The following is a 22,037-nucleotide window of genomic DNA, read 5'->3' as shown; positions in this document are numbered from 1 at the left end:
TTTCCTTTATAAGCAAATGCATCAAAATTCTTCAATCGGCATGTTTCTGCAGCACCCTGAGGCCTTGTAGGATGCTCTGAATATCTTTCTATCGTCTTGAGTCATTTGCAGATGTTTCGTGACAACATGTCAAACCAATGAGCGACAGAGGAGCTGTGAAGATGAAGAGTTGTCTGCTTACGTGTCCCTGGTCGTCCAGTTCGTTGTTGGTGAGTTTGAGCTTGTCGAAGCTGACCACCTGCCTCATCCAGGTGTCTCCTGAGGCCAGGGAGTCTGGGTGGATGTAGACCCGTGGAGGCACCGGGGAGTCGGCGTTTCCCGCCACCATCCACTTCGAGCTGTGGTACACATACCTGCAAGACAAGACCAGGGAGGAACAGCAGGTGTCACAAACATCCAGTAACAGAAGATTTTATTTTGGGCTATTTGTCTAAAAAGGAGCAGAAACATTGTGTTGCACAGATGAAACTTAACACTAAGCTTGACTATAGAGTGCAATTGTGCTTCACACCGTGGCAGAATTCTCTTTTTTGTTTCTTTTCAGACACAGAAAGTGAAGACAAATATTGTGGTCACATTATAAACAGTTATATTATGAAACATATAAAAGGTTTATTTTTGTACAGAATTGGTTGACAAATTTGTAATATCTTAAAACAGAAAACTTTTTGTACTGGCTATTTCATTGAGTTTACAGTTTATGTTAATTGTTTCTGATACGAATAAAGTGAGAATGTTTCACCGTAAACTTAAACTGATTTTGCCTGTTCGAGTCGTTTTAGTTTGAGCTGCAAATATCATATAAACACTGGATGTTTCTTCTTGAACAGTTTGCAGGAAGATCGGGCTCAATTGTTTGGAGTGTTGGAGGAGAACCGATCACAGCACTATTCTGAAACTACAATTTCCATTTTCATTTGTTTTCATGCATCACACATCAGGTTGTTGGTCTGCAGAAGTTAAATCAAATCTCCAGGATTTATAATCGTTAATCCCTTAATTTAAATCTCTGAGGTTACTTCAGGCTTGAACGCCTCTGCTTCTTTCACTACGCTGGAAAACAACTCCAAACACTGGAAACATGTTGCCACGGCGCCCACTTTTAAACCTCATCTGTTGTTTCTTCATTGTGCTTGAAATTTCTAACAACGGCGACATAAAATATTCCATATGCACACACACACACACACACACACACACACACACACACACACACACACACACACACAAACACACACACACATACACACTCAGCTGTGCACTTTCAATTTAGTTAAGCCATAATATTTGATGAGGTTGTGTGTGAGTTTGGGTACTATGGGGCGTCCCACCCATTAAACAGCAGGGAGAGAGAAGAAAGAGAAAAGGAAGTAAGAAAGAAAGAGAGAAAGAAAGAAAAAGAAAACGACTTTTACCCTCCTTTGTAAAAAGTCCAGAAACCACCAGTCGCTGTAGCATGCACCATTCAAAAAACAAACGACAGAAGGAAAAGGCTGGGGGCAGGGAGCGAATGAAAAGAACAGAAGAAATGAGAGAAATGCACAGACAGAGACGGTGAAGTCAGATGAAGAAAATCAGCAAGAAAGATGAAGAGAGAGACAGTCGAAGGACAGAGGGATAAAAGAGGGGAAGAATGGGAGGAGAGAGGAGCACAGAAGGGGAGAGAGAGGTAGAGAGTGAGAGGAGAAGAGAAGAGAGAGAGAGTGTGAAGCACAGCTGTTTGCCTTTAGTTCTGGCCGGGCGCTCAGTCCAAAGTGTTTTATCTGCAGCGTCTCTGCCAAAGTCATCACTCACTCCTGAAACACGGACAAAACTCTCATTTGGTCCTTTTGTTATTGCCACAAAGGGCTGCACCACCCCATTACACACACACACGCACACACGCCCATTCACGCACGTACACATAAAATGTAAGTACATTCCAATACACACAAAAATACATACTCAGCCTCTTTCTGCCGCAGAGAACACAAATACATGCACAGATTTAAAACGCATCGGGGGGCGTTACGAGGGATGTTGGCCATATTGGTGGTCAAGTCAGCTCTGAACGGATGTTTTCAACATTACATTCATGCACAAATCTACAATATTACAGACTCTTCGAATTAACACGGAGGATTTAGTGCAAATTTTAATTTTAGGGAGCTCAGTTTGGGCTGTAACTCTTCAGTCTGGTGCCTCTATGTGTCTTTATGTGTCTCACATGTCTCGAGGATCGTTCGTCTTTTCAGCTGCACTCTCGGTTTGTTTATTGTAAAGAGCTGCATGGGGTGCAGTGTGGAAGAGGCGAAGCAGCAGCGGCTGAGACTCATCGAGTGACGTTGGCGATCACAACAACAGTAGCGGAGACAGATTCTCTGTTGGTTTCATGCATTGTAAAAGTCTCATTATCGCTCCTCAAAGATCTGATGATTCCGGTCGAATGCACCATGTACGTCATGATTCATTCACCGACTCCCTTTCTGTTGCATTGAGTTTTGCATGAATGTTTTTGCAGTAGTTCCAACTGGCCCCACAAAACTCCAAGGATTAGACACGCAGCTAATCATGTCCACAATTTCCACTCATTCGCTCAGTTTGACTTTCCTTTGGCTCAGTGTAGAGACCGAACACCAAACCAAATTGACTAAATTACATTTTAGGAGACGTGTCATACAGGGCTCCTACGCTCGTGACATTTTAGGTTGAAGCAGAGAACTTGTCAGCAAACAGCTTGTGTATACATATCCACCAGTAACCTGATAACTTTTTAACCTGATAACATTGTGTCTGCTTCATGCCGATCAGATTGTGCCAAGTGTTTTTTAGAGCTTCTATAAAGAGCTGCCTACTTCAGCCGAAAATGAGACGTGAGATTCAACTCATTAATAACTCATTAGTTATGAGCCAGACAGGAAAATATCAGTAATGAAGCTTCTCATAACTCCTCTCTTAATGACATAGGCCACTTCTATCATTCAATTCTCTATTCGGACAACAACACATAAACGTCAGATAAACGTTCAACGAGGGAAAACAAACATCTCTGCACGTCTCAGTAATCCGAAGCACACACCTCCACACACACACCGGACGTATACAGTCACAAAGGGTGCCGGGCGTTTCTGTCATTTCCTGTTTGGAGCCCTGTTTAGGGTTACGCTCGGCATAGCAGGGAAAGTGTTAAGGAACGAGGAAACTTTAGCCCCAAACAGGACTGGAAATCTGATTAGTCCGCCCGCTTTCATCTTCCATAAATCTGCCATCTGGCACCGGCACGATCAATAAAGACTGGACTTTATGTGACACTCTTACTGGACGGGCGGGGGAGGGAGGAGGTGGGTGTGTGGATGGGGTGGGTGTGTGTGGGGGCGCACACCCCTGATTTCCTATCTTTCACTCACAAATCCACAATTACACTCATCAGCATGTGTGTGTGTCTATGTGTATAGGTGTGTGTGCTGAGCTCATCACACACACACATACTCCCACGCAGGCATGCACATAAAAACACACATTTACACACTATATAATATTGTTATTGAATCCCATTCAGGGTTGACTTGTGTGTGTGTGTCCTCACAGAGACAGATAAACGATGACATTTTGCTAATTTTCACACTGAGTCTGTTTCACACTCAGATACGTGTTTATCAGTTAAACGTTAGAATGAGTGATAGGATCAAGTTGTTTTAGGGTGTCGGGATTGGATGGCGACAAAAGTTCCTGTAGGTGTGTTTCTGTGGCTTTGTATGTGTTTCTAATTTTAAATAGGTACCTATGTATGTGTGTGTGTGTGTGCTTGTATCTTTCTATACATTCAAGGACCAGATGTTCTCACAAAGATAGTTAAATGAGTCCTCAAAAATATAACAAGGCCCCTGGCTATTCCCTGTTAGGGTTATTCATTCTGTATCCAGGTGTCTTCTATTTTTATACTTATGAGGACCAGATTGGATAAAATGAGAGATTAGAGTGGAGATTAGGTAACATTTAAAATCACAATTTAGGCTATAGGATTACACTTAGGTCGGGAATAGGTGTAATGAATGTGTGCAAAGACTAGCCTCTGTGTTTTTGTGTCTTTTATTCATCTTAAAAAACACCAAATGTCCTCACTAGAATACATCATCAGTAATATTTTGCAAGTTGTCTCTTACACTTAAACTATGCGATTAGATTTTAAATTTAGGGTGAAAAATTGAGATTATCAACGTGGATCAATTGACTGTCCCAAGAAATAGCAACGTAGAGGCCTGTGGGTATTTGTATGTGTTTTAAATTTGATTGTGTGTGGGAGTTCTTTTGTTTCTATACTTATGAGAACCAGGTGTCAGCACCAAAAATGCAACAATATTTTGCAAATCTTCACATCTTCACCGGGTCAGTTCCAAATTAGATTAAGGTTCTGGTTGTAACAGTGTGTATGTCTGTGTGTGTGCGTGTGTGTTTGTGTGAATGTGTGTATGTGTATGTGTATTTCTCTATTACATTGTTTCGTGAAACCAAATGCCATAGTAAATATAGGAAAATAAGGACTTAAAAAGACCAGTTTAATATTTGGCCTTGTATTTATTAGTTACAGTTTTAGTTACAGTTCATATTTAAGTTTATGTTTTGGTCGAATAAATCCAGGGTTAACAAGAGTTTGTTTTGAATGATTGTCCTCACAAGTATAGGTCCACAGCTTTCTTTGGTGTGTGTTTTATCCCTTTAGAATGTGTTTCTAATTTTGTAAGGGTATCATGTGTGTGTGTGTGTGTGTGTGTGTGTGTGTGTGTGTTTCTATACTTATATCAGGTCAAGTGTATGAGCCAGAAATAAACATAACATCAAATGAGAGTAACATTAGATTAAAGATTAGCTTTTGGTTTAGATTAACTTAATTCAACTTTAACAATGTGGGTAAAACTTCAGATTTAGGTTTGGGTCGGGTTGAATTCAGTGACTGACCTCACATGTATAGCAACATTAATGCTTTTGTATGTACTGGTGTGTGTGTGTGTGTGTGTCATGTGCTTACTTTTATGCGTGTGTTTTTGGACTTACAAGTACCAAATGTCCCTATGAAGATAGTTAATGTCTTACTTTGATGTAGTTTAACAGACTTGAGTTTATTGGATAAAGATTAGAAATAAACAACAAGACATCACCTTGTATGTTTTATCCATTTTCAATATGTTTATGTGTGTCTCTAATGCACAGTTGAACGAATGGGGTGAGTTGTGATCAGAGTCCTGAGCTCAGAGCAAACCGAGCAACTGTCCACATGAAAGAATTGTAATATATGGAGATTTAATGAGACGTTCCTAAAGAGGGGCAGGAGGCCCAAGTGAAGTGAGTTGATTCCAATAAAGACCGGATTTCCAGAGCCCAAACTCTCCATGACTCTGAGACACACCACGACAGCCTCCAGCTCAGTTTGCAAAGCCCTGTGGTAAATTCCCCAGCCAGGAAGAAAATCCTATTTTATTTTACAAGCTCTTATGGCCTCTAAAAATCCTCCACGATGTCTTGGTTCGCTGGTCGGAGAGCGTGGTGAGGCGGCAGGGCAGCACGTCTGCTGCGCTCTGCTGGAAAACTTTACATTAATGCAAAACGATATGAAATGACAGAGAAAGGAAACCTGAATCAAACCCACACACTGCAGAAGTCACTTTGTTTTTATTAATCGATTGTTTTTATGCAGACTTGTGTCTTCATTTCTCTCCGCCCTGCCTGTTTTTCATCTGATTTGACAGGAAGGGCTCTCCCTGTGAGATAACATGATTTTGTCCTGCAGATGGAGGGAATATTCACGTGGCACACTCACGTCTTTAATGAAAATAAAACATCGTGAAGCAGCTCAATGAGCTCTAACGTCTGTACAACATACTTCTTCTGCTCAAGGTCTATAAACTCTATCTTCATCCTGAGGATTTTCAAACATATGGTGAAGTTTGCATCTCTGCATTTGTGAAAACCGGCTGCTCGGAGGAGTTGTTTTCAAACAGACTCTTGCAAAGACTGCAGGGGTCCACTCAACACTGACAGACCCGAACCTGGAAAACCAGCCGATAGCAGCAGCATCATCACATCCATCTGACATCAGATGCCTCAGCTCAGGGAACCAGTTCAATCCATTGTTTTAGAGAAGATGGTGTGATATTTGCGGTCAATTATTTATTATGGCTGTAAAAAGAATGCCAATAAATTCTTCTGGTCACACCCGCATACACTATCCCGGTGCTTTATATGCATGCAATACATATCTATCAATCCACAGGCCAAAAAAGTCCCTAACAAATCCACTTTTTATTTTGGTTTGAATAACGTCTGCTATAACCTACAGTGCCCAGCTCTTCTTAGGAAATTACATGTAAGTAATGTGGATTTTATTCAGACCAACACATTATTGGTTTGTGTGTGTTTTCATTTTGCAGGATCAAAGAATATCCCCAGCTTGTTTCACCATCTCATTTGATCTGAATGTTGTTTCTGAGGTCATTTAGTCGAAATCTCGTAAAACCACAATTTAAACCCTCCATTCCAGTTCAGAAATCAATCTACTGGCAGCTTGGATACAAGAAAAACAGCAACAGCCTGTAGAAGCCTTAACTGGTAAAACTGTTGTAAATGAAATGAGGCAGACTCTGGGTTATTTGCCAAATTATCACTTCATAACACAAAGTAACAGCCTGTATCTGCATCAAATACACAGGAAATCCTCATGATTTCACCATCTGCATCTTATTTCTCCTCATTTCTGCCATAATACCTGAAGAATGATGATACTGAGCCATGACAGTAACCGAATAAATCTACCACACTCACCCACAACAGCAGCAGCTCCAAAGCTTTTTCAGTATCACAAATTTTCTTTCCATCTCAACCTGTTTTTTTTTTTGTCATATCCGCCATTAGACCTGAACGCTGAGAGTTATCCTATTTGCAGGCAGGCTCTGGCTCTGCGGCTCGGCCTGTGGGATGATGAATACATTTCAATCTTCTCTCTCTGGCTCCAACTTCAGGCACTGGGAGCGTTGGCCGGGGATATCAGTCTTATTGCATATCCAAAGAGATCCATCATATACAAGCTCTCCTCCAGCACATGCACACTTTAATCACTTTCGCTTTACGTCACGGATGCAAATGATGGGAATAACTACTTTCAATGGCTTGCGAGAGAAAAACACTGCAGCCCTGCAGCAGTTGAGAAATCAGAGAAATGAAAAGGAAAGCTGGGACATCTTTGCTGGGTCCAAATCCTTTTTATGTACAGGTCTGACATGAGAAATGGCGTAAAGATGAGAACAATCCAACTGGGTCAAAATGTTGGTCTGACATTTGAAAATTGTCCAGGAAAATAGAGTTTAAATACTTGCTCATGCATATATGGCCGTGCTTGTGCTTATTGTGCACAGCTGTGCATTTAATAAAAGGAGTTCTGAAGCTGGAGGCAGCTATTTTCAGAGCGAAGCTGTCATTTCAGGCTGGTGTGGAGCATCTGTACATTTGATTTTTTTCGTGCCAAAGACAAAAACACAATTACTCAGCATTTTCACCGCAGCTTAATTGTTGTCGTGGCTGAGAAGCATCTGAAACAGCTTTCAGACCATCACAGGACATTACATTCCCCAGTGAAACCAGAAGGAACAAAATCATTTTGGTTTTTAACAGCAGTTTGGTAAAGAAACAGTGGGACACATTTTTGTATTTTGGAGAGCAGTAAATGGAAAGAACCATCTATAAAGAATGCCAAGACGATTTGATTCAATATCTGATGTCTGATAGGTTGCACGTCACAGGCATTCATCTCCAGTCATGCTATTTGTGTGTGAGGAAGATACCTGTATCTCTTGTTGTCCACAGGCACAATGTCCATGGCGATGTAATACTGCTGATGAGGGTCCAGTCCTGCGATCTTTACCCTCATGGCAGGAAACATCCTCCTGATGAGGACAAAACAAAACACGATGAAGTAAGGATGAAGTCTCTGCCCCTCTCCGTCTCAAGAGACAACAATGTTAAAAATACCTCTGAAAATAACGAGTGTCCCAAAACACACCACTACCACTGAAACCAGTAAGCTGCCGACACAGTGTCAGTGTGAGCAGCTGCTGGTCGACCAGCAAAAACAAATACAATCTGTGTTTCAGAGACGCAGACAAGCCATTTACATAAAAGTTGTGATTACATGTGGGTTTTCTGTTGCCACAGGAAGCTGAGGTGAGCTTCAGCTGAAACTGGGATTATTATAATTAACTATGAAAACAAACATTTAGCAAACACTTCCTTTGTGTAGTCGGCTCCGACTCAGGAGGCAGAACGGGTCATCGACAACACAGAAGGTTGTTGGTTCAATCCCCCGCTCCTTCAGTCCGTGTGCCCCATGCAGTGTCCTTGAGCAAGATGCTGAAGCCTAAATTGCTGTATATACATATTGAAATGTGTTCAAATTTAAACTGAAGGATTCTTTGTTCAATTTAAAGCACTTCCAACTCTCTTTTTTATATCATATGACTCTAAATAAAACAGGACATAACAAACATGATGCAGCATAAAGTGTCTTTATCATTTTGTATTTCTTTGAGTGCTCCTGATTTTCATAATGATGTAATCCAGCATGAAGGCACACAGCCTGTTACATAATCATAAAACCGAAAAGCACAAAACTAGCTGTGTCTCCTTCATTGAATCCACTGGACAGGTTCTACGCTCAAACCAGTGAGACTGTGGTTTCAACACGTAAATGACATCCAGAATGAAAACTGACTTTTATTTGAGAGGGATGATGTGAGATCATCTTTATCTCTCTCCCAACTGATGAAAACAAATGACAATCTGTAATGATACAGAGTCAAACCTATCAGTATATTTTAGCTGATTTAGATAAAAACACTTTGAGAATATGCTGAAACTAGTTAAAAAAGAAAAGAAAATGTTGCCGCTCTGTTAACTTTTTTAATTTTTTGGTACATTTTCATTCTTTTGGATGTCCTGATTTACTCGTCCAACGGATGACTTGCATCCAAAAAAGTAATTTTGCAATTTTGAAACTGGAAATCTGGTCAATAACAGTTTAGTGCTTTGAGGACGTGTGCTCTTCAAATTATTAGTATTTTTGAATCTATAAAATAAATAATCTTTATCTCAAAAGCGTCATGCTCCTTAATCCAAGTCTCCTTCGATGGAAATCAATCATCCTTTGTTAATCCCAAAAACAAGGCATCGTTTCCAGTCTCTATTCATTTGAATCAATTTCCATTTTCAGTAAAGTGAATATTTGGTCCATGCCACTGTGACCTCTGACCTTTGCAGGAATTTATTTTAACTCTTCTGTCGTGTTCAAGTCCAAATCGTAAAATGCGTTTAATGTGCTTTTATATAAATCTGCAGAACTTGATATTTATGGATTTAAGATATATGCCAGCCCCAAACGTTTTTTAAGCTTCAGACCAAGGTTTGAAGCTCAAACCTCATCAAAACCAACAAACTGAAAATATTAAATAACGGTGTGTGTATGGAGCGTGAGACATTTCAACTTAATTCCTCGTTTTGCACTTCAAAAGCTGCATTTTTCCTTTTTGATTAGGAGCTCGTAAATCCGGGCCTGCCTAATGAGAACGGAGGGCGGTTTTTTTGCTTCCCTCCTCGTCTGGATTTATGAGCTTATTATGAACAGGCCGTGAAATGCACACGGAGACGTGCGCGTCCGCGTCCTCCCGCACTTTGCTTCAGCGCAAACTCACTGTTTATGAGCTGATCGACCAATTTAAAACTAATTCTTTATTTTCTTTTAAACATATATGGAGAAGAGGGAGAAAGCTTGATTCAATCTGAAGTCAGATATTAAAAACAGGTTTTGGTTTTATTTGAAAAAAAGAGAAAAAAAGGTCTGGTTTTAAAATTTCTACATCAGAAAATAATATTAGGTTTAAAACTCTGGATAAAGCATCTACCACTGTTTTTAATAAATTTCCTTTATCCACAAATAAACTCAGTTAATTTAAAATTAACGTCAAGTTATAATGGATTATACTTTTTTTTCATCCATTTAAATAATCATTCATTCAAGTATCATACTGCACAATCCAACTCAATTACAAAGTTCCTAATAGTATATATTTGCTGCTAAACTAAAGAAAAGAGTTTAGGCTACATCATTCCTCTATATAGACTGACAGACTTTTACTATATCCTCCTTTGACGGATTCAGTTACTGCACCAAATAAACTATTTTTATGAATAAAGGAAGTCAATCAAAACAAAACAAAACATTTATCAAGTACCAAAACTAATGAATTAAAAAGTTATTATATTACTGCTTCGATGCTTCAAATATGTTCTTAAAGGAGGATTTGTTCACTGATGTGAACGGAGGGGGGGGGGGGTGTTAGTGGAAACGCGCGGCACTCCTCTAGCGCACGGAGCGGAGCAGACTGCGGGGAAAGATCCTTCCTGTGTACCCGCAGATCAACTCCTGCGCTCGGCCTGGGTGTTGACTGTTGTCCCGGGTGCGAGGCTGAATCAGAGCTGCTCATGCTCCGACATCAGGAAGAACCTGCAGCATCATGAAGGCCTGAACACAGCGGAGCGGCCTGCATATGCAACACGTTAACACTCTCCAGACAGAGCTCTCTCTGTGTGTGTGTGTGTGTGTGTGTGTGTGTGTGTGTTTGTGTGTGTGTGTGTGTGTGTATGTGTGTTTGTGTGTTTGTGTGTTTGTGTCTAACAGAACCGCTCTGTGTTTCTTTAAATTACGCGTGCTTGTGGGTCTAAACCTGTTAAATGTTCGATTGACTTCAGTCTGAGCTTTCACAAACTTACCTCATTAGAAATTAAAGGAAAACGATTGGCCTTCATTTTGCAGTTTATTTTTGCCAAATCATTTTTTTTTATCCTAAATCGCCTTTTACGCACAGCTGGAGTTGTCTGCGTCCACCGCAAGCACCGCAGGGCTGCACGTAAAAACCGCCATCTTCAGCATCTCAGTGTTTGCGTGTGTGTCTCTCTTTTTTTGTGTGTGTGCGTGCGCGTGTGGGTCCTACCTGCCGGCCTTAGTGATGATCATCTCTGTGCCGATGTCATGGAAGCGCTTCCACAGGTCTGCGCATTGCAGCTCCACCTGGATCTCCTCCATGGAGGTCGGGGGCGACGGGTCACTGCAGGGGCCGGGGGCCAAGTCGGCGGGTGAGCCAAATGAGCACGACGTCCTCTCGGCCAGACCCTCTCCGTCGGAGCCGGGACTCGCCTCCGAGTCTGAAGGGGAAATGAGGAAGATGATGAGAAAGCGGCACTGAAACAGTCGGATTAATGCGCTTTGGGGTTTTACGCAGGAAACTTGGCGAGGGGAGGAGAGCGCAGCAGTTCTCTCCACTGACTCCAAATCACCTGCCGGCTGCAACTTGGACAGAAGCGGCCGAGTTTGGCTCGTTGACTCAGCTCGTCATGGAGTTCTGGGTTGATGTCAAAAGCAGAGTAAATGTTGCGTAAAGCCGTTTGAAAGGCGATGTAGGGAATATTACATTTTAAATTGGGCCACACAATGAAGGATTCCGATGGGAAACGTTCCGCAAACGAAGTTTCCCCTCAAGAGTTCCTTCTTAAGCGAGTTTAACAGACTGACCAGTCAGAGTCATCGACGCTGTAACAACGTAGAGCAGATTAATAAACCTGAAACACATCCAGACCTACAGGAGAAGTTTCCATCCCCCAGACTCCAGCAAGACCCCACATTTTTTTATTTTGACTAATTCACTGTATTTCAAAGCAGATGATAACAGGACAATAACAGGAACCCTTGAAAATACAACATCCACAATCCTCTGTGTTTTGAGGTGGCGTTCAAATGGAGTTTGGATCAGCAAAGGCTGAGGATATCTGCATAATTGTGTCAATCACATACAAATATTTCCCTAATCTCCAGGTATTTAGTTAAATGAAACTGCCAACCATCGACAATCCACTTCCACTGAAAGAGAAATGCAGAATTTCTCCACAAAGAAATTATTTCACTTGACTTGAACCTTTAACAGACACTAAATACATGTGTGGTGCAATTTCAAAATAGAACAAAAGCCTTTGGGGTTAAATGTGAAGATGTTTGATATTTTTCCAGCCTGGATGTCAAATCTTTATACCTTCACACCTCAGAGCAGCAGATAAAGGTCTCATGAAGTCACCATATGCAAACTCTTATTTTGTCTCAGAAACCGTTTACAGTGGAGTCTTCCACACCAACACCACCACTAACAACACCACCCCAAAAACAGAAAAAGAAACTCCAATCATTTAGTATTTATCGAGGACCCTGACATGAGGAGGTCGACTTGGCAGACTAAGGGCACCCAAATATGATTATGCAAATGCCGAGCTGCTGAGAGGACTGGACGGCTTCCCAGTCTAAACCGCCGGAGTGCAGGCTGAGCCAACCCCACTGGAAACACAGAGGAGAGATATAGGAGGAGCAGAGGGAGGAGAGGAGAGGAGGGGCGTAGATGGGAGAGACACTTTCCATCATCTCCTCAGGAGAGATTTCCAATGTCACTGCAGCCAGAGAGGACTGTCACACAGGATTACTCTCCCACATCTTCTCATCTCAACTGTCCACACAAACATTGATAAGTTCAGCTGCCTCCTGGCTCTCTATAAAAATACTTATTACTACACACACTGCAGTGTTCTCATTCAGGGCCAGGAGATTAGATCATGCAAACGAAGATATTTAATATGAGTGGGGAGATCAGGGGTAACTGATTAGTTCTGGACAGTTTGCCAAATATTCACATACTACACACACAAAGTATATGTACTCATATTGTACTCATATTAAGGTGAATTAGTCTCTATATTATTGAAAACAGGTGTTGTTTTCATGTTGCAACCAAGACTTTCAAGACAACTTTTCCACAGTGGTCCTTAGAAAATATAATGCTAACTTTAAAAGAATGGGATGTTTCTGGCATTAGAACTGAGAACTACAGACACAGGCTGAAAAGGCACATTGAGCAAACCCTCATATCTACTGGATGTTGGTGTGTGAAACGCAGGTGTTCAGAGGAAATGGCAAAAGCGGTTCAAGCCGAGCGGGGGTCGGCTGACTGTGCCTGGCCGCCCTGTCATCAGGCTGAAGGACCTGTCCTCCCCCACTCACCAGTCACACACACACACACACACACACACACACACACAAACACACATAGTGTTCATGGAGTTCAACACCAAGCCTCATTGCCATAATTCAAAAAATTTGAATGAAACTGTCCATAAATATATAAACTCATAACATCGAACCATATATTAAGTCCTGTACTCAGAGCTTTGGGTTTATATCAAAGTCAAATCAATAATAATAATCGATAATCACTTATAATATCATGGTTCTGTTTGGGTTTCCAAATGTAAGATTAAGTTGTTTTTTTAGGCTCAATGCATAAAAACGGGTACGAATTTGCTCTCAGAAGAACCGCCCATATTTCTCCTGTGGTTAACACAAACACACACACACACACACACACACACACACACACACAAACACACACACACTCACATAGAGGGCCTGTGGTTAAGAGCTTCCAATCAGCTCTCACTAGGACTTCATTAAAATTAGTACATTCTTTGTGGGCAACTAATTGGTCTGAATTAGTCCCTCGCATCAGCTTCATTCAGAGGAGCAGAATATTTCCCTAGTGATTACAGGAGGAGGAATAAGCTTAGAGTTTGAAATGTTTAATCCTTTGGTAAGGAAATTAAATGAATAAAATGTACAGCTATTTTAATTTAATTCTGATTTATACGTTATCAATTATTTATTTTTATGTAGATAGCTCAGTTAAGTAATAGATTTATTTACGCCCTGGCAGAGCTAGAAATTGGAGCTGCAGATAGATGTTTTATGTTCTATACATGGGAATAATTATGTCATTATGGGAATCATCTGTACCATTAGTATTAGCTAATTGTTTTCACGTAGAAAGGTATATAATAAAGAAGATTCAATTCTAAAACCTGGTTTTATTTCCATCTTTCCAAACATTTTGCACACACAGCGTATTTAAACAAAATCTTTAAAATGTTTCCAGACAGGATGGCATTTTGAATATAAAGTAATTTTATATTCAATATGCAATATTGTCATTGATGGTGCAGAAATGAAGTAGAATCCCATCTTGGTTTTCCGCACCTCAGACGTTCAATAACATCTTTCAAGAGAATGCAACATGCACGGTAGACTGAATGTGCATTTTTCCATATTGAAGGTGTGAAGTTAACACATCTGGATATGGCTACTACATTGAAGTACAGTATTTATATTGAAATTATGTTTATGATGTTGATATATTAACTGAAGTTGCATCAGATCTCTGAAGAGCAGGGTAGCAAACTGGAAACCCTGAAATTACTGAGTAACCCAATGCACACGTGAGAGCACCTGTTTCAACACTGATGGACACTTCAATCATACACGCCACCCTTTTATCAGCCTCGAAGAAATTACTCTTTAGAAAATAACTGAACGCAATTAGCAAACTTTGGATAATTTGGTATTAGTGTTGGCTATTATGAGATAGAAATATGGATGGGTTTTATTTAGCAGGGCGAAAACTCGATGTTTGTGGCGGATCGTTCTGTGCGTAATTTGTGCGTAAAAGGTAAAATTGTCACCTTGTAAAGCACATAGTACATAGTTTGGATCAGGCCTTTCATAGGTGGCGTTCAATTTTAAGTTATACTTGATGTTGTTGAGCTTGTAAACTGACGTCTTAGGGGCAACTGTTATGGGGATGTGGTTGTCGTTGTATTGGTGAGGTCTAACAAAACTCCTTATTTTCAGCAAACTTTTAAATGTGCGCCTGTGTCAGGGTTTGTGCATTTCTCAGTCACTAAAATAAAAATCACTCCGTTAAGGATTCCACTAAACCGCATAATCTGACCACAGAGACTCGCTGTTCTCGGTCACCGCTGCCCGACGCGCCAACTCGGAGGCTTTAGAACCCGAGCAGCGGAACCTGCCAGGAACCAGGCCTGCTAATGAGCCCGACCGTGTGGGGGGCAAGGACTAGGAACTGGGTAAGCATTCAGGCACAGATCCTGAAATTACCCGGAACAAAATCAGGGAGAAGACGAACAGAGCAACGTCTCTTCGTCATAGACTTAAAAATAGAAAAAACAGCCCATGGTCGTTCAATGATGTCTAAGGTTTCTTTTTTTTAAGATTATCTATGACCTTTTAAATGCGCACAAACAAGTTGTTTACCACTGTGTAATGAGCAATTAGTTCCATCGACCTTGTTTAACACAGATATAATATCAACAGTTACAACACACCTCCAATGAGAGTTCCTATGACCAAACTTCTCTCCTAAAACCTTCCATCCAATGATTTACTTTTCTTTCTTCGTTTTTTTTTTTTTATGTTTTGCTTTTCAATCAGTGGCAGTAGTTTCACACCGGAGAGGAGCCGTGCGTAAAGGTGCTGAGCCCCGGTGGTCAGCCTTCGGCCGGCAGCGGGCCTCAGCGTTGAGTCTGTGTCCCGCAGCACACAGACATGGGAAGCTTCACTTCTGGATGTCTCTATATTTCTACACACATTCATTAACAGTGAATTGCATATTAGAAAGCACGATTGGTTTATCTCAAGCTAAATCTAGTATTAATAATGAGGAGTGGGCCTCTCTTGGATCCACAAGCGTCACGAGATTTTTGTGGAAAGGCGGCTTTAATTTTAATTAATACAGAGTTAAGATGGCATGACCTTAAATTTCCAAGCAAGATTATATCTTAATTTGTGACTAAAATAGAATCTCAGCTCTGTAAAGGGTCAGCTTGGAAACGAAGCTCAGAGCGAAGCTTCGAGGTTAAAAGTCAAAAGTTAACAGTTCAAACCCCCAAATCGGAGTTTTTTAGGTTTGAACAGCGAATAAACAGAATACATTTATTACACTTGTATTGAATTAGCCTGATGCACTTAATGGTCTAATAAATAGGTTTCCTGCTAAAATATTTAACTATTTAATTGAAGCAAACGTGCCAACCAGAACATTTATAATGAAAAACTCACACAGATATTGCAGTTATTGCAAACATATGTCTCGCTTTCAAAACTGACCTGTGTGCTATGGTTTCAAGAAACAAACTTTAAAATACAAAATGTTACCGGTTTTTATCACGATTCCCATAATTAGGATTTTTTTGCGGCATTTATATTAATTATTAATATGAATTAAAAATAAACCTCTTACCTGCCGTGTTCAATTTTATTAGATTTGATCAAAAAGCCGATATATTGTTTTGTGTGATTATTTTATATAACATTTGTGCATGATCCTGAGTTCAGTGTACAATTCATTTCACTTTGATGAAGAAAGATGTGTTTCACTTCATATTCAAACCAATTACACTTTTTCTCCAAGTGATCGAGAGTTAAACCTTCTCAGTTCTCTGAGCGCTCTCCTGCAGTACCTGGAAAATATTGGGGGTTATCTGTATGACGCAAAACGGACGCTGCCATTGCGTAATAGCAATTTTACGCAGGAGCATGCAGGGTTTTGCTGTGGAGAACAATCTAATAAAAACTATCTCCAGTTTGGTTTCTCTCTTTTGCGCATTGAGCCACTGACTTCATGTGAGTGCAACGAGCCGAGGCCTCCATCCAGGCCTGCAGCCACGTCTATACTGAAAGCAAACAGCGGCCAAACAGAAACGCAACTTTGTGTTCTGGCTCATTATTGTTGATAAAGTGTTTTGACATCAGTGTAATCCACCAGTCCAGAGTCAAAACATGGACAGGCCAACCCTCCTTGACAAAAGACACAGCTTATGTCTCTGTCATAAGTTAAATCCTAAACTGCGCTATAGGTTGTTTTGATGGTTTGGTTTGTGCGACTTATTCAGCCGACCAACGTGACTGACATTCTCTGCAGGTCTGCACCCACCAGGTCTATAAGATACACGTACACAGTAAAACTGATTCTTCTGTGTGCAGCAGAGCAGAATCTCTTATCTAAATAAGAAAGACTCCACACTGGCACAGAGACCGTGGAGCTTTCAGCTACATGTCTTGGGTTGGGCCACTGAACATGGAGCCATGTTTTGACTCGGGACTCGGGGTTTGTTTTGCGATGCAGTGATATAACGGAGATCCGGACGTGTGAGCGGTGTGGTGCGTGTATGCAGCACTGACCCGGGTCCATATCCAGACAGTGCGCCTGGTCCTCTCCGTCCGTGGCGAGGCTCTCCATGGACAACTCCAGCTCTTTCTCCTCCCAGCCCCGGAGCTTCCTCTTCTTGTTGGAGCCGATCAGGGCTTCCACGGAAAAAGCGTGGGCTCTCGAGCTCAGAGCTGCGGCAGATCGCCTCCTCTCACTCATTTCTCTCAAATCCACCCGAAGGGGAGGACGCGGCGAAAAAGCCTCTCCGTCCGTCCAAAACGCAGAGAAGCAGAACTATCAAAACGGCACACGTCAGAGTTTACAGCGCAGCGCAAATTCACCAAGAGTCCAAAGTAAATCCAACTGTGACTAGAAACGCCGCATCAAACTTCTGACGGCAGACTGTGCCATCCTGGCTGCGCATGAGATCAAGTCCGGGAGGGTTGAAAGGTTCGTTTTAATGCGGTGTGCCGCTTCAAGCGTCTCTCGCTCCTTCCACTCCGCTTCTTTCTTTTCTCTTTCTGTCCCCCTAACTTCTCTCTGATTGATACTCACTTCTGGAGGAGTTTTTTTCTCCAGGCGCAGAGGGCGGCCCTCCAGCTCCCTGTCAAACCCGCGCGTCCAATGAGAAGTAACAACAGGCAGCTCGACAAAATGTTCTGGCCAATGGCAGCTGAGGGAGACGTGATCCGGACTGAAGCAGCTTAATGGACAGACTCCACCATGGAAAAATACTTTTGTTTATTATCGCTTCTCTTCGTTATAACACTAATCAAGCTGCAAACAAAGCATTTAAATACTTAAACTGTGAGTGTTTGAGTGACCTAAGTCATCTGTCCCTCAGTACACTGATCCAACAGGTTTGGAACCATGAGGCCGACGCGAGGCCCCTCACATCCCACAGTCATTTAGATTCCACCATTACTGGGGCCTGCAGGAACAGTCACATTACAGCTTCATTGTGTGGGTCGACAGCTGAGCTGCAGCGGGACAGGTGGGCTGATCTCAGAGCTGCGCGCTCTGACACACAAAGGAGCAGAGAAGATTAGCGGGTGAAACGGTGTCACTGGTTTCTCTGGATCCGCAGATCGGAGGGGGGCAATGAACTGGTTTGATTTAAGGTCAGATTAGAGGCTAACAACTCAGGAGCTGATGTAATGATTTTAGATTTTAGGTTTCAGGGTTTCCCCAGAAGGCCCATCGCTGTTTGTTCTACTGGTCTATTAATTATTAGGCTCATTTATTTACATATCGCTGCTAAATCCAAATAAACGTGGCTCAAACCAACCTTTAAAATCACCTGTCTCTTAATTAGTTAGGTAAATAACAAATAAGAGAGGAAAATTATTTTTGTAATGTTTGTCTAATGCAAGGGAGACTTATTCGAGTTTGATTTAAGTAAATGTTATAATTGTTATGACAGAATATTTAAATAAAATAGTGGCAATAGCCTAAAATTGTCCATATTACAATATAGCTAATAATTACAAAAATAATTATATTAATAATTATGTTACTAAAAATAACACAGACAAGTCGTAATGGTTTTACAGTTTTTGGTCAAACTCGTCATAGATTATGTGTTAGGGAGCAGAAATCGCTTATTTAAAACATATATAGAGACAGAGGGCCTGATGCTCGGGAAAAGACGCACAGGACACAGGAAACAGAAGAGAGACAGATCTCGTTCCAACGTGGAGAAAAAATAAAATATGTCACGTATTCTGTCAGCGACCAAAGGAGACGAGCAGCGGAAGAAGGTTCAAGATCCGCCAGAGGAGAGCGGCTGTTTGCACAGAGCAGGCTTCAAGTCAACCTGCGGCTCCGGGACGCATCTTTCCAAAGGTCACCGCTGCGCATTCGACATTTGAATTTGGATATGATATTTGCAGAACTGGATTATGAGGCAAGGTAAACTACGGAAAAGGTCGAAATAAATGTTAAATTAGAATTTAGAGAATGTTCAAATATAAATGTATATATGAGTGTGAAATATATTAAATATAAAATGAATTACTGAAATTCTTCGGATAAACAGATTTGATTGACACATAGTGTCATGTTTATTTTTTTACCGGCATGGTTTTGTTACTATGTGGAAATATTAATGGATATCATTATAATTAACTGTGTTTTCATTAACCGCTTCTACGCTTTGAGTGAGACTAGAAAAGTGCTACATAAAGAGAGACCAATTTAGCAATTCTGACGCACAGGACAAACAGGATGAAAATAGTGCACGCTATTTGGTTTGAGATGAAAACTAACTCTCGAGAACAAAAGCCGACAAACATAGGGAAACAAATATTTTATTAAAATTAAAGCAACTGTATTCCGTGCATCGTTTATTTGGACACATTTCCTGCTTTTTGCGCGTAAAAGCTTGTGCGTAAAGTCCTATCAAAGCGAACAAGTAAATGTTCTGGGTGCGCGCATGTGTCGAAGGGAGTGGTGTTGAATCCCCTACGGGGGGAAACTCGTTAAACACCCACAGTAAAAACTAAAACCAACTGTTTGCTGTTGAGATCCAAATTATAGCCCCGGTGGCATCTGAGCCATCCCGAGCTAAAACACGAGCGCCACATCTGAACGGGCTGATCCTCACTGAACCAGATGTGTCCCGAAGTTTGCATGGAACATTTTAAATTCATGATTTAATTCAAGTTTGAACATTTTCTCAATTTCTCTCTCATCTAAGCACTTGTAAACGCACTAGTATTTCCTGTTTGTTTTTTTCTTTTTGCATTTTAAAAGTAAACTGGCGGCTCGTTGGAGTCTTTACGCATAAACACTTGGTAAAAAACCCGAAGTCCCGTTTGTTGTGTTGACCTCAGACACGTGGAAGGTGGGCGGACAAGCTCAGACGTGTCGTTAATATTCAATTAGCGAAAGAAAGCGTCTAACCTCGCCTGACCCCGCAGGATAAAACAGTAAAACACCCAAACGGACAGACAGACAGACACACAGACAGACAGCAGCTCTCCAGCTCCTTCTACCCCGGGCCAGAGACGGGGCAGAGCGCAGGAGGAGTGGTGTGGAGAGAAACTGAGGGTAAAGATGTGAGGATTCCGCCTGGTTGGAGGCTTTTGCCTGCAGGGTGCAGACGCTCCATTCACCTGATGCTGCTGCGCGAAAAACACAAACTCAGCTGCATCCGCTGTGAAATTGTGCATTTAATGAGAAAGTGTGTGACCGTGATGACCACGAGCAACAAGGTCAGAGTTCAGCCTTCACACGTGGTCAATAAACCAGAGGACGCATGAAGGAGGAAGAGGCCGCTTTGTTTCACCGATATCATTTCCTTCTGACTCGAAGACCCATGTGAATTAAAAAGATAAATATTGTGATCATTTGAACTGATGCGTATTGAGGACTAGGGGATACTTTGGCTCATCCTTTAGGATATTCCTGATTTACATATCCCAATAATTATAAATACTATATTTAATAAAGTTTAAGCTCCCAGATCAGCCCCATAACGGAATAGAAGCTTATAATAAGTTTACAATAATCGTTTACTTAAAAATGTCCAATAATGTCTATACCTACTCATAGTATTGACTCTATAACATTGTATTTATTACTATACATACATAGTTGCGTATATACAGTGTACATTTCGTGTATTTGTTCTCTATTTATTCTTACCTTATATTTCGTATAACATTGCTCTTACAGCGGAGCTGGCCTGTCCTCATGACCTTTTGTTAACTTATATGTCAATACAACAGGAAAGTTCCAAATTGCGCATGTTTTTGTCTAGTGAAATCGAACATAACAAAAAATATGAAAGTAATATTTTAAAGAAGTAATTATGAAAGTGAAAACAGATATAATGCAGCCACACTTATTGTGGTTAATTACTAGAATGTAATGATTTGATAAAGATGGTCACTTATTACGTTTAATTAAATTTCGTGTATTCGTTTAAATGCTTGTTTCATCCGTTTTAATCTTGTTTTAAACGTGTAAAGCATTTTGTAATAGCCCAAGTAATAATAATATTATTTGTAAAGATGTGCCTGTGTCTCTATAGCGTGTACACCATGGTTCCAGAAGTAAAGAAAAAATAATGTAAGATATTATAGCCATATGTTGCAAATAAAAATTCCAACAAACAAATATCCCGTTCCCCTTTCCTTCTTTCACGCACACGCGCAACCACGCACACACACACACAGACAAAGGTTTCCTATGATTTCAACATGAATTAAATGAATTGCATCTCGTTGAGTAAAAGTGCAATAAAAAATAATAATAACACAAATAATGTGTGAAGGTTAGGAGGCTTCAGGTTTATATTTTCCTTCTCTGCTCAGCGACACAGTCTAAGTTCAGGATCAGTAAAACACAGAAACATTTTGTATTCTATTCATATAACTCTATTTATTTAGTCTCCACCCGAACTGAAGCTGTTTCCATGCACACACCGTTTCCATCCATTTACCACGGTGTCTTTAAAAAGTAAAATTTATCACCCCTCTATTAAACCTTTTACTCCTGCGCGTAAAACGGGTCAGTTGCGGTGGCGCTTTCATATTAAAGCCAACTTGTTCCAGCGCACCGGTATCTCTGCTGCGTGTCCGTCTCTACACAGGGACACAGACTTGTCATAATGCTGCGCGTCTGTGATTTACAGCCCGCTTCTCCGTGTTCATGTAGTCTATATATTTATATTTATATTCTGTCAGCTGCACAGGCCAAAGGGAAATAAATCGAGTGAGGATACGCTCTGTTCCCAGGTAAACACCGAGATGGAAAAACCACAGCGTGGTCCACATCCACAGTATTTGTGCGTGCGTGTGTCTGTGTGAAAGTCCCTGCAGGATTATAACAGGAACACAGAGACGCATTTTCAATTAGAGAAAATGTGGTGGCACAGAGCAGAGTTAAAACTGTGCAAGGAAGAAACTTCAGGAGGGG

General features: G+C 41.1%; 1 protein-coding gene across 1 annotated transcript in view; it reads right to left on the bottom strand.

The window, feature by feature from the left end:
• Window positions 1-17,626, bottom strand: part of tbx15 (T-box transcription factor 15) — a 33,239-nt gene extending 15,613 nt beyond the window's left edge. Inside the window, exons 1-4 of the mRNA XM_062401840.1 lie at window positions 17,147-17,626; window positions 11,013-11,223; window positions 7,812-7,913; window positions 182-353 (exon numbers count right to left, since the gene is read on the bottom strand). Coding sequence (XP_062257824.1) covers window positions 182-353; window positions 7,812-7,913; window positions 11,013-11,223; window positions 17,147-17,333 — 672 coding nt within the window. The 5' untranslated portion in view covers window positions 17,334-17,626. The remainder of the gene's footprint in view (window positions 1-181; window positions 354-7,811; window positions 7,914-11,012; window positions 11,224-17,146) is intronic.
• Between the last annotated feature and the right edge of the window lie 4,411 nt (window positions 17,627-22,037).

The sequence above is a fragment of the Platichthys flesus genome, chromosome 13, assembly GCF_949316205.1.
Source record: "Platichthys flesus chromosome 13, fPlaFle2.1, whole genome shotgun sequence".
Lineage (NCBI taxonomy): Eukaryota > Metazoa > Chordata > Actinopteri > Pleuronectiformes > Pleuronectidae > Platichthys > Platichthys flesus.
Note: the sequence above shows the minus strand (reverse complement) of the source record. Positions and strands in the feature narration are given on the sequence as shown.